The 17,095-nt window shown below is 35.0% G+C and overlaps 1 protein-coding gene across 7 annotated transcripts in view; it reads left to right on the top strand.

The window, feature by feature from the left end:
* EXOC6B (exocyst complex component 6B) overlaps window positions 1-17,095 on the top strand; it is a 563,953-nt gene that overhangs the window by 84,199 nt on the left and 462,659 nt on the right. For all 7 annotated transcript variants that reach the window (XR_011236208.1, XM_069494964.1, XM_069494962.1 and 4 more), the window contains 3 exons: window positions 6,241-6,288; window positions 7,956-8,046; window positions 8,154-8,199. Coding sequence is in view for 6 of the 7 variants with exons in the window: in XM_069494964.1 (XP_069351065.1) it covers window positions 6,241-6,288; window positions 7,956-8,046; window positions 8,154-8,199 (185 nt within the window). In the remaining variant the exon portion in view is untranslated. The remainder of the gene's footprint in view (window positions 1-6,240; window positions 6,289-7,955; window positions 8,047-8,153; window positions 8,200-17,095) is intronic.

Genomic DNA, 17,095 nt, shown 5'->3' on the forward strand with positions numbered 1-17,095 from the left:
TGCTGTAGAATTCTTTGTAGCATGGTATCTAGGCCAAAGAAAGAAACATCAGTGGTTGTTGTGGAAGGTCTTCTACCAAAGCATGAAGCTTCTTTCTTGATGTGACAGATTAAGATTCAGAAAGGAAGCTAGTCATATTTGTCTGGTCCCTGGCATAGCAAATTCACTTATCTTAGATAACTCACTTTGCTTATTGATCTTAAATCTAACTACTTCACTAAACTCTTCTGTTATTTCTAATAATTTATGCAGGTTTTTTTGAGTTTTCTATGTAAACACTCATGTGATCTATAAGTAGTAACAGTTTTATTTTCTTCTTTCCAGTCCTTATGCTTTTGATTTTTTAAAAACTGAAATTTGAATTAAAATCCTAAAAGGATTTTCCTGGGCATAGGGTTAATTTGACAATGAGTGTAAAATTCATCTGAAAGAATACATTGGTAAGAAAAGCAAAGAAACATTTTTACTGAGGGGCAAAGTGGGCTATCAGATATTATGTTCTAAAGCTACAATAATTTCAAAACTCATTTGACCACAAAACAGGACCTAAACAGACATGAAATTTCCTTTTTTAATTTCTTTTTTATTTTAATTAATTAACTGATTTTTTTTTTAATCAAAATTTTTTTCTTAGAGACTGGATCTTGAGTACAGTGGTGCAATTACAACTTACTGTAACCTTGAAGTCCTGGGCTGAAGCAATCCTCCTGTCTCAGCCTGCAGAGTACCTGAATAGCTGGGACTACAGGTGTATGCATGTGCCACCATGCCCGGCTAATTTTTAAATTTTTTCTAGAATGCGATCTTGCTTATGTTGCCCAGGCTGATCTCAAATTCCTGGCCTCAAGTGATCCGCCTGCCTCAACCTCCCAAAGTTCTGGGATTACAGGCGTGAGCCACCACTCCTGGCTGAAACCATCAAATTTCTTAATGTATTTTATTTAGCATAAATTTTTATGTTTTGCTACAGAAATATTAATGTTTGATTATTTAGCACTATCCTAGTACCCATTGGGGGATATTACATAATAAACAATGTATACCTTATTACCTTTATAACATCTACAACATTCTTAAGTCCAAAACACCTTGGGTCCCAAGGCTTTAAATAAGAACTTATGGGCCTGTACAACCATATCCAGCCATCTTAAGAAATATTATCTTTCTAACACAATTAAATCTCTCTTTTGTACCCCTCTCAGTTGCTTTCTCTACCCCAGAGGTAAGTCTTTTGATTTGTAATGTTCTTTAATGCTTATCTATTTTAATTTAAACTAAGTTAGATCTCTTCCTCATTCAACATACCAGAATTAATTTCAAAGGAACAAAAGAGTTAAGTGTAAAAACAAAACAAAACAAAAACCATAAAGGAAATAGTAGAAAATATAGGTGAATATGTATAGGATTTTGGGAATGTGGAATATATTTCTAAACAAAATTCCTGTATCAGAAAGAAAAAAATGATAGATTTGACAACATTAAAATGAAAGAACCTATTCTACATACAGATTGCAAATAAAAAGGCAGGTAATCAAAAATATTTACAAATACATATGGCAAATAGTTGATCGTCTTAATATATAAAGATTTTTTACAAATTAATAGGAAATATATGTACATTCTAATAGAAACTGAGAAGTACACATTAACATTCAATTTATATAAGAAAAATATAAGGGAACTGTACAATTTAGAAATAAAGAAATGCAAATTTAAACAATAGGTGCTAATACTCAAAACCCCACCTAGTTTTATGATTTATTCTAAGGCTGTAGATGTATGTACAAGGATGTTCATATGGTGATTTTTGTAATAGGCAAAACTCAAAAGTGTTCTTAAAAATTATTTAATAGAATACTAAAAGAAATTATGGTATATCCATTTGAAAGAATAGTAAATTATACTGTAGAGCATATTTGACATGGGAAAGTATTAGTAATGTTTGCTTAATGTGTAAAGCAGATTAAAAAGTATGAACAATGTGATCCTATTTTTATAAACTAAATATGAACATACTTTATATGTAAATAAATCAGCATTAAAAAATATTGAAAGACTACACCAAAATGTCAATAATTCCTGGATAATAGATAATTTTAATGTTTTTATTAGTATCTTTGTATTTTAAGTTTCTTGCAGTTTCAAGTGAAAATTTTGAATGTCACTTAGAAAATTCAGTGTTAAAGGATACACACTAAAACAAAATTTTCATTCAACATGTGGAAATAGTAAGTTGAAATCCAGGTTAAAAAATGTTAAGGACCTAAAACTGAGGAGATAGCGAGGAAGGGGTAGATTGCAGAGATGCTTATGAGCCTATGAGATAGAGCCCATGAATCTCAGGTTTCTGGTTTGGGTGACTCAGTAGTTGGTAGTACTAGTGGATGTGGAATAAAATGAGGAGGGCCTGAATCTCGTGAAAACCTTGTATCTTCTCTCTAAAAAATGTATACGTATGTGAGAATATAAATTGAGAACAATTTTCCATGACCTTGTAGAGAAACCCATAAAGTGATTCCTCTAGAGTATTCTTTCCAACCTTTGTCTTGTCACAGCACACAAAGAAAGTGATAATTGAATGGCAGGCAAATAGGGATAAACTAGGGGGGACTTGGAGGAATATGGAGCTTGATGAAAAAAATCTGTACATTTTACAGATTATATTAAGAAAAATAGTAGTAGGATATATTAAGAATATGTATACATTTTCTAAAAAATTTTTTCATAATTTTAAAATGAGAAACTTAAACTTGCTACTATGAAATAACTTTTTTAATATTCAGTTTTATGCTTAAAATGACTACATGCAGATGTCATCCAGACTTATAAAATGATGACCTTTTTGAATTCTTTCTAGGCACTATTCAAGAGGACCTTTTCTCAGATGTGGGTGATAAAAAATTGACCTATTTCTGTATCTATTCAAAAATGGATACCACTTGAAATTAAAGAATTTTAATAGTGCTTCCTTTTATTCATTGGTCTATACATTTGTGATCCTGAAATTTTGAGGGCTGATCAGCCTCAAATGGATAAAATTATCTGAAATGTGTGAAAACAAAGATATGGGGGTTCCTGCCAAGAGCTGTGTGTGTTATTTGTCCTCACCCAGCTATCCCAGCTTCCTGTATTCATTTGAGGCTGTTCTTTTCTATGCTCTTTGGACCCCTGTATCCCACACTTTTCCCATAGCTCCGTGGGTCCCTAGTCCATGATGGGCAGCAGGATGGTCTCTCTCTAGTTATTGAAATGGTCATGTGGTGGAATACCTCCCTGACAGGGTACTGCTTAACGTTGCCCATAATACTCACCAATTGCTGATATCACTTGCTGGTTGATACTTATCTTCTATTCCTCTTACTTCCCTCCCATTCCTTCAAATTGGTTAGAGTTGCAAATTCTTTCAACTTTCTCAGGATGCCCCTGAAGGAATGTCTCAACTGGAGGCTACCAGTTTAGGGTTTTTGGCTTGATGGCTTCACCCAGTTGCTCTGAGGGCTGGGAGGGTTAATGTCTAGCAGCACACCTGACAGGCTATTCTCTAGGGGCATCAATTTGACCTAGGTCAAGAAACTATGAAATGTAGAGTTTTCTGACTCTAGAAAAGAGTTTAGAAAATGGGAAAGGTTAGGTATCAACTACTGTCAATACTATTTTGACATAACAATGAAAAGAAACTATACTCTAGGATACCCATTATTTTTTTTGAATCACAGCATGTGTATGATGTGCATGTATGTGCACATACACACACATATATTTATGGGTATATACACCCCCCCCATTTATGTTCTTTGAATCAAAAGAAGTAGCATCCTAGATATTTGGTTTAGTTTCCTTTTATTGTTATGCATTGAAATAGTTATTGAATATTATTTAAGTAGTTATTATCTTTCTTCCCAGAAGTATTGGTTAGGTATCTGTGAATATGTTTTAGAACCATGGTTTGCATAAAATCAATTTAGTGGGCCTTGATAAATAGTCTTAACTAAAAATTAAATAGAACAGAATGGAATAGAGAATAAAAATATATTACATGTGGTAAGGATAAACATTGTTTCTTGAAAATTGTTTCCGTGTGTGTATTCCCTATACTTGTGTACTGAGTTGCAATGGAAAATGTATTTTTTACAATGAGTTTGAGGTTAAAAAAAGGTGAGAAATGGTGCCTTTATAAGGTGAAAAGGCTACTCTAGTAGAGACAATGATTTTGAATTTAGGAGTATTTGTGGAGGGTTGAATTCTAGATCTCAAGTTTAGGATTTAAAAAAATTTAATTTATTGAATAACTGCTATGAGGAGGATAAACACTATCACTCAAGTCAGCCCATACTATTTTTATTTACATTGCTTGAAACCTTTTTCTTACATTGAGCTGAATCCTGATTTCTAGTAACATCTGTTTGTTGGTTTGAGTAATAAGTAATTTTTAGGGAGCTCCCTTTCTTCTGATAGCTCTTCAGATATTTGAAGGGCAGCCATTGTTCAGGTATGGTGTATTACGTGTAGGGTCCAGGTATAGTGTGCAGTGTCTCCAAATGATTATTTTTCCTCTCTCTGGGTTAAAAATTCCTTCATCTATTTTTCATGTGGTATGGCTTTGACTCCCTCTCCAAATGTACTCACATCTAATTGTGCTTCAGCTTGACAATACCCTTCTTAAAACATGACATCTAAATGTAATTCTGATAGTGTGATCTTATAACCTTACATCTCACTTATTCTAGACCAGGGCTCAGCATACTGTTATGCTGTAGGCCAAATTCAACTTGCCTCCTGTTTTTGTAAATAAAGTTTTATTGGAACACAGCCATGCTCATTCATTTACGTTTTATTTATGGCTGCATTCTTATTACAATAGTAGTGTTGAGTAGTTACAATGGAGACCGTATGGCTTGCAAAGTCTAAAATATTTACTATCTGGCCCCTTATAGAAACAGATTGCCCACCCCTATTTTAGACAATGCTTCTATTAATATTGTCTTAGATCTGATCTGCATTTTGGGCAGCTGTATCACACTCTTAAATCATACTGAGCTCAGTCCCATAAATCCACAAAATATTTGACATGTGGAGCTATTAAGTAAATAAAGAGGGAATTTGAGGGTTTCTTGCTGCTTTTTTCTGGTATTTTACAAGGCTTTTTGGAGGAGGTTGGATTTCATTTTGTCTTTGAAAGGAGGGGTATATGGTAATCTGCTCTGAAGATGATAGTCCAGGTGTAGTGTATAGTTTAGGGAAGTGATTTCGAAAGTGTGTTTTTTGAAATACTGGTTCCTTGAGAAGATCTTCAATAAAAGAGTGTTAAATAAGTTTGGAAAATGTTCTGTATGATATCCTTTTCTTGGACATTTACAATGCATGTCATACCATGTCTGTGCATGCACACATAATGGGAAATGTTGGGTTAGGGTAGTGGATTAAAAGTTTAAAGCACAGTGGCAGTTATTGGTGGAATGCTAGAAAACCTCTATGAAAAAACATTTTTGAAGTTAATAGTATTCATGTTTTGATAATGTCTGAGATGATAAGGAAATTACTATTCTATATATTTACTTTTTTTTTTTTACATCAATTGAGATGTCAAAAGTGGATGCCAAAAAAAGGTGGATGCCAGTTTCTTTACAATGAAATAGATCATTTAGAGCTTAGTCACATATTTTTGACTAGCTCTATGTGAGAGATAGAGAGATTATGCTGTAAAAATGGGAACATGGAAGGGTTAGGAGCTGTTAAGAATTATGACCCAAAAAGAATTAAGTTAAAACATTTTCTAAAATTAAGATAATAAATAGGGAAACTTTGACTTGAGTTAAAAAGTTTGATTCGTACCTGACTTTTCTAGCACTTTTGGTGAAATGAGGACTACCTATAATAAAATTTGTTTTTTCTAGACTTTGTAGAGATGGTAAGACTCTTTTTAGGTTTTTCTATTTTATTTTTCTCTCTTTTCTTTCCAAAGGTAAAGTGTAATCTTTAGTCATTGTAGTATCTTAGTTTGGAATGTTCTAAACTCAACATATCCATTAGTAAATTTTTCTTTTCATTGTTCAGAAGGTCATATAAATGTCCAGTAGAAAAGCTGATATAATTTAAACCCAAGAGAATGCCACTGGACCAGTATGTGGTGGAATACTGAAAGTAAACTATCTATCCCCAGTCTTTCCATGTAAAATTTTGATCTTAAACTATTGTCTAAATGTTTGTTTTTTATGAGTTTAAATTGTCTTCTCTCCACAGAATCAAGTGACGGATACTAACAGAAAACTACAACATGAGGGAAAAGAAGTAAGGCCAGTTTACCTTTTGAAAAACATCCTTTCTGTTTCATGCCATTCTCTTTTGATGACTATGTTATTCATTTAGTGTTTTGTAAGAACTATAAGTAGTATGTTGGAAGTGTGTGGACATTATTGTTGCTTCCTCTAATGTTTACCTGAATTGAATGAATATAACCTCTAGAAAGCCTAATGAGAGAAGATACAGCCTTCCGTAGGCTGTGTTTTTAAACCATCGAGTGGTCATATTATGGCAAGTGCTGATCCCTCTGCCTGGAATGTTCTTTCCCAAATATTTGCCTACTTCAAATCTTTGCTCAAATTTTACTTTCTTAATGAGGCCTTTCCTAACCACATTATTTGAAGTTTCAGACTCACCCTGAACTCCTGGCATTCATTTTACCCTTTCCCACGTTTTTTTCCTCCCTTGCTCATATCATGCTCTGATATTATATTTTATTACTTATATATGTGTATATGTATTTTGTCTGTTTCCCTTCATTGGAAATTAAGCTCCATGGGGTCAGGAATTTTTGTTTGTTTTATTTATTGATATATCCCTTCTATCTACCTAAATAGTGACTGGCTCAAAGTTGGTGCTCAATAAATATTTGTTAAAAAAATCATTGATTCTATTAATTAATATACTCACTGTTTAAACTTTCATAGTTTACAATATTATTTTATATCCATTTACTCACTACCATCCTCATGGTAGACAAAGTGAGGACAGATATTATCACTATTTTATTGATGAGGAAACTAAAACAAATGATTTACTAAAGTTTATAAAGTAATTGGCAAGGCTAGGATTAAAACCCAGGTTTTCTGACTCATAGCCCATTACTGTTCTCTGTATCATGCACCTTCTTTATCACCAAATACTTAATTTAATGCTTAATTTTAATAACCTTTAAGATTAGCTTTTGTCAGTGGCTTAATCAGGGCTATTTTCTTTTGCTATTTTTTGCATGATATCTAAGCAGATAACATTTTTAGGTATGGGTATGGGATGAATGCTACAAGTAGATATTTAGATTATTGCTTAATTTAAAAGTTTGTCTCACATATTCTAAATTCTGTGGAGTGCAGTTTCTTCTAGTTGTAGGATGAGTTCAGATAAAAGTTTTTAAAATAGGAACTAGGGAATAAAAGTAAGTTACTCTTCACTAAACTGTAACTCTTAGAAAAGTCACATCTTCTAAGTGTGTGGTTTATTTGTTGAAATACAGATTTAGTTGAAGATTATTTTCAAGATTCATTTGAAGCTGTGTGGGAAGAACTATTCTCCTCTAGGAGTCCAATGCTGATGAAAGAAATATAGGATCTTCTCAGAAGATTGATAAAACTATAAATCATAAAGAGTCTAAACAGGGTTTGGAAAAAATATGCAAAAATGTTTTCCCTGAATAGCTCTTGTATTTTAAGATTTCATTTTATCGAGACTTTCAAATAGTAGAGTAGAGTAGAGTAGAGTATGTATCTTGGGAAGAAAGTGGGAAACTGTGCAGGAATGTTTTACTGGTTGGGAAAGGCAGTTCCTTAGTTCCCTTGGCAGGTCTTACTATGAAACTGTCTGGGATTTTCTGATGAATTGAACACAGTGTGGAAAAATGTGACTGAAAGCTTTTTATTTACAGCTATTGGCATAATTCAGTCTTTTTCCCTCTTGCCAAGCTGGTAATAGCAATGGAAGAGCTGAAGCAGTGTCGACTACAACAGAGAAATATTTCTGCCACTGTTGATAAATTAATGCTGTGTCTTCCAGGTGAGGAACTAGAAATGGAGTAGAATTCTTGCTGTAATTTTTTTTTAGCTTTAATTATCTTTCACTCTCTCTAAATAATGTTTGTGTGCTCTTTTCTCTCTTTTAAGTCCTGGAGATGTACAGCAAACTGAGGGACCAGATGAAAACTAAAAGGTAAGATTTTTTTTATTGAAGAGTTTTTATTATCTAAAATTTTCTGTTATTTAGAATACGTTTAAGGCCCATATTTAGCATAACTTTTCAAAAAATAAAGTCCATAACATCTTCTATAGCCTTTTGTATATCTATTGATTCATCCTAGATTTATTTACATATATTAGTGGTATACTGATGTGTTTTGTCATGATTTTGTTTAATAAATAAGACTTATGGTTTGATTTTTTAGAAGACCCAGTCTTTTAGGGAAAAGCGTATAACTCTTTTTAGTGATAGTTGGTTTGAGAGACATGTTTTGGTTTATTTAGTATTGTTGTAGAAAAAAATAGCAATGGTTCTGGTGCAGGAGTGTATTAGCCAGGGTTCTCCAGAAAAACAAAACCAGTAGAGTGTGTGTATGTGTGTGTGTGTGTGTGTGTGTGTGTCTGTCTGTCTATCTGTTTATTTAGAGAGAGAAGTATTTATTTTAAGGAATTGGCTCACACAATGTAGAAGCTACCAAGTAAGTCCAAAATCTGCAGAGTAGGTCCATATGATAGAATCCCAGGGAAGAGTTAATGTTATAGCTTGAGTCCAAAGGCAGTCTGCTGGCAGAATTCCCTCTTCCTTAGACAAAGTTAAGTCTTTTCTTCGTTTTTCTTTTCTTTTCTTTTCTTTTCTTTTTCCTTTTCTCTTTTCTTTTTTTCCCTCTCCTCCCCTCCCTTCCCCCTCCCCCCTCTTCTCTCCCCTCCCCTCCTCCTCCTCCTCCTCCTCCTCCCCCTCCCCTCCCCCCCCCTCCCCTCTCCACTCCTCTCCTCTGCTTTTCTTTTTTTGAAGCAGGGTCTTACTCTGTTGCCCAGGCTAGAGTACAGTGGCATCATCATAGCTCACTGCAGCAGTCTCCAACTCCTGGGCTCAAGTGATTCTCCTGCCTCAGCCTTCTGAGTAGCTGAGACTACAGGCGCATATCACCACGGCCCACTAATTTTTTTGTATATTTTTTTTTTGTAGAGATGGGGTCTCGCTATGTCGTCCAGGCTGGTCTTGAGCTCCTGGCCTCAAGCGATCCTCCCACCTCAGACTCCCAAAGTGTTAGGATTACAGGTGTGAGCCACCACACCTGGCCAAATTAGCTTTTTCTCTATTAAGGTCTTTGACTGCAATTGGATGAGGCCCACACACACATTAAGGAAGGTAATCTTCTTTACCTACAGTCTACTGATTTAAATGTTAATCTTATTTAAAAATACCTTCAAAGAAACACCTAGAATAATGTTTGGCCAAATATCTGGGTACTGTGGCCTAGCCAAGTTGACACATAAAATTAATCATTACAAAGGGCAAGGGCAAGGTTAAATTCAGAGGATTCCTCTTCTATGTATTGTCATCTTCTAGTTTTATTCCAGAGGAAACTATGGTGACTCTTTTGTTCTTCGTCCTAAACTAGAGTAAGCATCCTCATCCTCTCTGCCTTGGAGTATCCTGCAGTATGATGAGGATATGTGAAGCTGTAGGATAAACAGGGCATAATTTCCTGGAATGTTAATTTTATCTAGGTTTTGAAGAAAAAGCATACAATTAGGGCCGGGCGCGGTGGCTCACGCCTATAATCCTAGCACTCTGGGAGGCCGAGGCGGGTGGATTGTTTGAGCTCAGGAGTTCGAGACCAGCCTGAGCAAGAGCGAGACCCCATCTCTACTAAAAATAGAAAGAAATTATCTGGCCAACTAAAATATATATATAGAAAAAATTAGCCGGGCATGGTGGCGCATGCCTGTAGTCCCAGCTACTCGGGAGGCTGAGGCAGTAGGATCATTTAAGCCCAGGAGTTTGAGGTTGCTGTGAGCTAGGCTGATGCCACTGCACTCTAGCCCGGGCAACAAAGAGAGACTCTGTCTCAAAAAAAAGAAAAAAGAAAAGAAAAAGTATACAATTAAAGTGTACTTAATATTGAAATAAGAATAGAAATATTATGGATAAAAAGTCTACATTCTCAAGAATTTTGAAGCTAAAGCATTAGGCATCAATATTTTTCAAGTTTCTTAGGATTGTTTTCTAGACTCCCTTCTCTCCAGGAGGACATGCTCTCATAAGAAAACATGGGTAGGACACTGTGAGAAGTTCTGGTCAATGAGATATGAAAGTGGGATTATTTCCCTAATAACCTTATAGTAAAGTTCTAAAATGATAGAGAATAAAAAAAATACTTGTATATCAACTTCTCTGAATTAACAGATGTCAACAATTTTCCAGTTTTGATTCATATTTATATATGTGAGTACATATGGCATATATATAAAAGTATATATGGACAGAGATATGCAGTATATATTTTTTAAAACTACAGATAAAGTTTTTCCCCTTCTTTGGTCCTATTCCTTTTCCTACTCCCCTGAGGAAATCAGTATCAGAAATTTGGTGAGGGTTGGGTATGGTGGCTCATCTCCTATAGTCCTAGCACTTTGGGGAGGCCCAGGTAGGAAGATTGCTTGAGGCTAGAAGTTTGAGACCAGCCTGAGCAAGAGCAAGACCTCATCTCTATAAAAAATAGAAAAATTAGTGGGGCATGGTGGTGCGCATCTATAGTCCCAGCTATGTGGAAGGCTGAGGCAGGAGGATCGCTGGAGTCCAGGAATTTGAGGTTGCAGTCAGCTATGATGATGCTACTGCACTCCATCCTAGGGGACAGAACAAGACCCTGTCTCAAAAAAGAAAAAAAGAAATTTGGTGAATGTCCTTCTAGTCTTAATATCTATCTATAAATCTCATTTTTAAATTTTGTGTTTAAAAAATGTTTATTTAGATGGTTCTCAGTCCTTCTTTTAAGATGCATCTGCTCACTCAACAAAGATGAATTGAGTACCTACTATGTGCTAGGCATTGCTCCTGGTGCTAGGGAAACAGCTGTGAACAAAAATGTCTTCCTTTATGGGGCTTACATGCTAGTAGACAGCTTGTTTTCTTTGTTTATAGTTCTAGTTTGCTCATTTTAGTCTCCATAGGAGTCCATTATATGAGTAATCCTCATGTCCCCTTCCAATTCCAGTTGTCATAAGTGCTGGTCACCAATATTTCTAGTTCACCCTTCTTTTGCCACAAGGCAGGGTTATATTTCCGGGGCTCTCTGTGCGTAGGTTGAGCCATGTGACTGGTTCTAGCTGATAAGATGTGAGCAGAAGTGATATTTGCCACTTTGGGGATTAGCATTTAATTTCCCACGCAGCTCCCTGCAGGGTTCTCTTATTTTCTCTTGGTCATGACAAATGGCAGCGTTCAAGATGATGGTTGAGTCCCTGAGTGACTTCTATAAGCAGAGCTTCCCTGCCAGGCTACTGAGAATGTATAACATGAGTAAGTTTTAAATCTTTACTTTAAGCCACTGAGATTGGGGGTACAGTTACTACAGGGTAACAACATACGGATATCCTGACCCATACTATGAGGGACATGTGATATGTTTTCAATTGTTTGTTATGGCACACAATTGTGCAATAAATATTCTTGTTCAAGTATCCTTGTATTCACATTGAAAGTTTCTTGAGAGCGATGTTCTTCAGATGTTGCTATGCAATATGAGTCTTGGGTACTTCTTAAATGTAGATTCTAATTGAGTAGGTCTGGGCTAATTCCTGAGATTCTGCATTTTTTGCTAAGCTCCCAGCTGATACCAATTCTGCTGATCTAGTGAAATGTAGATTCTGATTGAGTAGGTCTTTGGTAATTCCTGAGATTCTGCATTTTCTACTAAGCTCTCAGGTGATGCCCATTCTGCTAATCTAGTTAAATGTAGATTCTGATTGAGTAGGCCTGGGGTCACTCCTGAGATTCTGCATTTTCTACCTAGCTCCCAGGTGATGTCAATTCTGCTAATCTAGGGTTTATACCCATAAAGGATCAGTTGGATGAAAGAAGGGGTATATGTGTCTTTGATTTTACTATTGTTCTCCAAAATGATTTACCCTTTTACACTATCACTGACATTTTATGGTAGGTCTTGTTACTCTTCCTCTTGGTAAGCATCTATATTGTTTAACTTTTTGGTTTTTGCTAGTCTGTTGATTGTGAAATGAAGATTATTATGCTTTTTCATCTTTTTTATTAGATTACTAATGAGATTAATTTTGGGGTATTTGGGTTTTTTCTCTACTTTTCTCTTAGATTGTCTATTGTTTTCTTTTTCATTCATAGGAATTCATTATATACTTTGGATGCCTTTTCCTGTTATATGCTGCAAATACTGTCTTTTACGATGTGGCTTATCTGTTAACTTTGCACAGTTAGTATTTTTTGTTGTATGGTAGTTTTAAGTTTTGACATAGTCAAATTTATTTTGTGGGTTTAAAAAATTTTATTTTTAAACATTATTAAGTTTAGTATTCGTTACTGTGTCTTTTCCCTGAAACAGTTGAAAGTAAGTTGCTAAAATGATACACCATCATCCCCAAATTTCCTACAGATAAAGACATTCTCCTATGCAACCACAGTGTAATAGAGAATGGAAATTAACATTGATATGTTACTAGCATCTAATCCTCATACCCAATTCAAGTTTTGCAAATTGTCACAATCATGTCCTTTATAGCAAAAGAATTCAGCTCAAATCATGTGTTACATTTAGCTGTTATGTCTCTTTAGTCTGGAACTGTTCTCAGTCTTTCCTTGATTTTTATGAGCTTGTCACTTAGAAGATTACAGGCCAGTTATTTTGTAAAATGAGCTGCTTTTTTAAAAAGCTCTTGTCTGACAATCTCTCTCTTTAAATTAGACTGTTGAGATCTTTTACATTTAATGCAATTATCAATGTATGGGTTTAAATATTTTTCATTTGTCTTATCTGTTCTTTATTCCTTCTCTCTATTCCTGCCTGCTTTTCAATCAGTTGACTATATTTTAGGATTGCATTTTATATTCACTAATGCCTTATGATCTATACCTCTTTATTTTACAGAGTTGTCCCTTGGTATCCTCAGGGTATTTGTTACAGGCCCCCACCCCTGTGGATACCAAAATCTGTAGATGCTCAAGTCCCTCATAAAAAATACTGTGGTTTAGGCCGGGCGCGGTGGCTCACGCCTGTAATCCTAGCACTCTGGGAGGCCGAGGTGGGCGGATCGTTTGAGCTCAGGAGTTCGAGACCAGCCTGAGCAAGAGCGAGACCCCATCTCTACTAAAAATAGAAAGAAATTATATGGACAGCTAAAACTATATATAGAAAAAATTAGCCGGGCATGGTGGTGCATGCCTGTAGTCCCAGCTACTCGGGAGGCTGAGACAGGAGGATTGCTTGAGCTCAGGAGTTTGAGGTTGCTGTGAGCTAGGCTAATGCCACGGCACTCACTCTAGCCTGGGCAACAGAGTGAGACTCTGTCTCAAAAAAAAAAAAAAAAAAAAATACTGTGGTTTGCGGATAAACTATGCATATCTTCTTATATATTTTAAATCATCTCTAGATTACTTATAATACCTAATACAATGTAGATGCCATGTAAATACCACTATACTGTATTGTTTTTTTAATTTGTATTATTTTTAATTGTTTTATTTTTATTTTTTGTTGTATTTTTCTGAATATTTTCAATCCGCAGTTGGTTGAATCCATGGATGAGGAACTTGTGGTTACAGAGGGCTGACTGTATTTTCTTACTGGTTAATTCAAGCTTTACTATATTTAACTTACAGTGGCTCTTTAAATAATATTTACCAAATTGCACACAATGCAAGATTTTATAATGATATACTTTCATTTTATCCTCCTTTGTGTTATTATACTATATGGTATACAGTGCTCATAATACATATTCATTTTTTTTATAAACCATCTTTTACTTTTTAAAGAAATTAAAAATAAGAGAAAAAGCATTTTCTGTTTACCTACATGTTTACCACTTCTGGCACTTTTTATTTCATCTGATGTTATTTTTCCCTTTTGCTTGAAGAACATCCTTTAATATTTCTTGTTAGATCAGTTGCTGGTTATGAATTCTCTCAGAAATACAATATTTCTTTTTTTTTAAACATCTCGCTAGTAAACAAAGAAATACAATATTTTTTAAAAAGTCTTTATTTCACCTTCATTTTAAAAATTGAGTTATAATTCACATTTCATAACATCATTTTTATGTGTACAATTCAGTGGTTTGTAGTACATTGACAGGATTGTGCCATCATCACTACTGCCTGATTCTAATGATCCATTTTCATTACCCCCCCAAAAAATTTTATGCCCATTCCTCTTTCCCCTCAGCCCTGGCAACCACTAATCTACTTTCCGTCTCCATAGATTTGCCTATTGTGAACATCTCATATAAATGGAATCATATAGTATGTGGCCTTTTGTGTCTGACTTTTTCCACTTAGCATAGCGTTTTCAAGATTCATCCATGTTGTCGCATGTATGATTACTTTATTCCTTTTTATGACTGAGCACTCTTTCTTGTATAGATATACCACATTTTATCTTTTCATCAGTTGATGAAAATTTGAGTTGTTTTCACTCTTTAGCTATTATCAATAATACTGTGACAAATAGTCATTTACAAGGTTTTGTGTGGGCATGTGCTTTCAGTTTTCTTGGGAATATAATTAGGAGTGGGATTTCTGGGTCATAGGGTAACTGTGTGTTTGATCCTTTTGAGGAACTGCTGGACTATTTTCCAAGGCAGCTGCACCTTTTTGTCTTTCCAGCAGCAGCATATGAACATTCCAATTTCTTCACATCCTAGTCACTACTTACTATTGTCTGTCTTTTTGATTATAGCCATCCTGGTGGATGTTCACTTTCATTTTTGAAAAATATTTTTGATAGATATAGAATTGTAGATTTATAGTTTCATTACTTCATAATATACCATTTCATTGCCTTCTGGCTTGTGTAGTTTCTGAGGAGAGGTATATAAACAGTCTTACCCTTGTTTCTCTGTACATAATGTCTTTTTGCCAGGTGTTTAAAAGCTTTTATCTTTATCATTTGTATTTAGCAATTTGATTTAGTGTAAATATGTGTGCGTGTGTGCACACATGTGTGTATTTATCTGCTTGTGGTTTGTTTGGCTTCTTGGATTTGTAGGTTTACAGCTTTCATAAAATCTGGACATGTTCAGACATTATTTTTCCAAATATTCTTTCTGTCTTTTTCCCATTGTGAGGCTTCACTTACATCTGTGTTGGACTTCTTGACATAATCCCACAGGTGACTTGAGGATCTATTCTTTTATTCACCCCAGTCTTTCTTTTCTCTGTGCTTTATTTGTGTAAGATTTTATTACTGTGTTCAAATGTACTGATCTCGCTCTCTCTCATTTACATTGTGTAATGTTTTAATTCCATCCAGTGAAATTTTTATTTCAGATAATATATTTTTCACGTTCAGAAGTTTAGTTTTTTACGTTTTATTTTTCTCGTTATTTGTGTGTATTCCTTTAAGTACATGTATATAGCTCTAATAGCTGTTTTCATGTGCTTCTTTGGTAATTCTGCCACTTCTGGCATTTTGGGATCTCTTTCTGCAGATTGATTTTGTTTTTGCTGGTTACGGGTCAATTTTTTGCTTCTTATCATGTCTAGTAATTTTGATTAGAAAACCAATATTATGATATGTTGATGAGTGTCTGGATTTTGGGGCCTTTTTTTTCTTATAGAGTGTTGCGTCTTCTCTTGGCAAATAGTTTAGTTGGTTGCAGATCAGTTTGATATTTTCAAACCGCATATTTAAGCTCTTCTAGGCCCGCCTTCATTCCAGGGGCAGTTCAGCTTTACTAAATAAGACTTGATCTCTCTGTAATCTACTCTGAATAATTCAGGAGTCCCTGAGGACTCTTCACTTTGGCTCTTCAGAGTTCCAGTGTTTCTCTTCTTTGTGTGAGCTCTTTGAACTGTTCATCTTACATAACCCTCATTGGTCTCTCCTTCCCTTCTCTCACTTCTATCTTCCCTCCCTACTTCCTCCCTTTTTTGCGTATCCGTGTGGAATTTCACTTTTCCCATGCCTGTCTTAGTACTCAGCAGACTCAAGGAGACCTCTGTGTGGATTTCTGCAGTTCTTTTTCTGTATTGCTTTCTTTTTTGGGGGGAACTTTGCCACAAAACTTCAAGCTACCTCAACTTTCCTGAACTACTATCTTTGACTCATAAAGTCAGCAAGGCTGCTGAGCTGTTTGGGTTTTTCTCTGGCTGTGTCCATGATCTAGAAATCACCTTTAGGTAGATAAGCCAAGTAATTATTAAACTCATCTTATTTGTTTCTCTTTTTTCAGAGATCGTAGCTCTGTGTTCCCTAATGTTCAATGTCTGAAAACAGTTGTTTTATGTATTTTACCTAGTATTCTACTTGTTTATAAATGGGAGGTCATGTCTGTTCCTTGTTAGGCTTTCATGGCTGGAAGTATAGTTATTTGTTTTTCTGTTATAAATACTGATTATACTGCTGGGTTTTATGCTCCCTAAGGAAAGATAACTGACTATCTTTCTATCTCTAGTGCATAGAAGGGATTGAATATTTGTTAATGATGATCTTTGGTTAGGAAAGGCACTAATACTTTCATATAGTGAAAGCTTTTATTTCATATTTTATATTTTAAATTTTAAAAAGTTTCTTATAGTTAGATAGATAGTTGTGATTTCCTTTCAAAGATCACTTACTAGAATTTTAAAAGCCATCATTTTGAAAGAATTCATGCTATGGCAAGAAAGTACCCAAATTTAATTTGCCTAGAATTAACATTCCTCTTCTCACTATAGCATTCAACTATGTCTGAGTTATTCTGACCTTAGTTATTCTGTTTATAGGATTATTTGGTCCTCTTTTCCTGCCTTCTTCCCTTTTATTCTTTGCTTTTATTTTCTTTACTTTATTTCTGCTTACATCTCTGTTAGGAAGGGAGCCTGCATGGGGGAAGGAAGAGAGTGAGCATACATG

Source organism: Eulemur rufifrons, chromosome 19 (assembly GCF_041146395.1).
Source record: "Eulemur rufifrons isolate Redbay chromosome 19, OSU_ERuf_1, whole genome shotgun sequence".
Classification (NCBI taxonomy): Eukaryota; Metazoa; Chordata; class Mammalia; order Primates; family Lemuridae; genus Eulemur; species Eulemur rufifrons.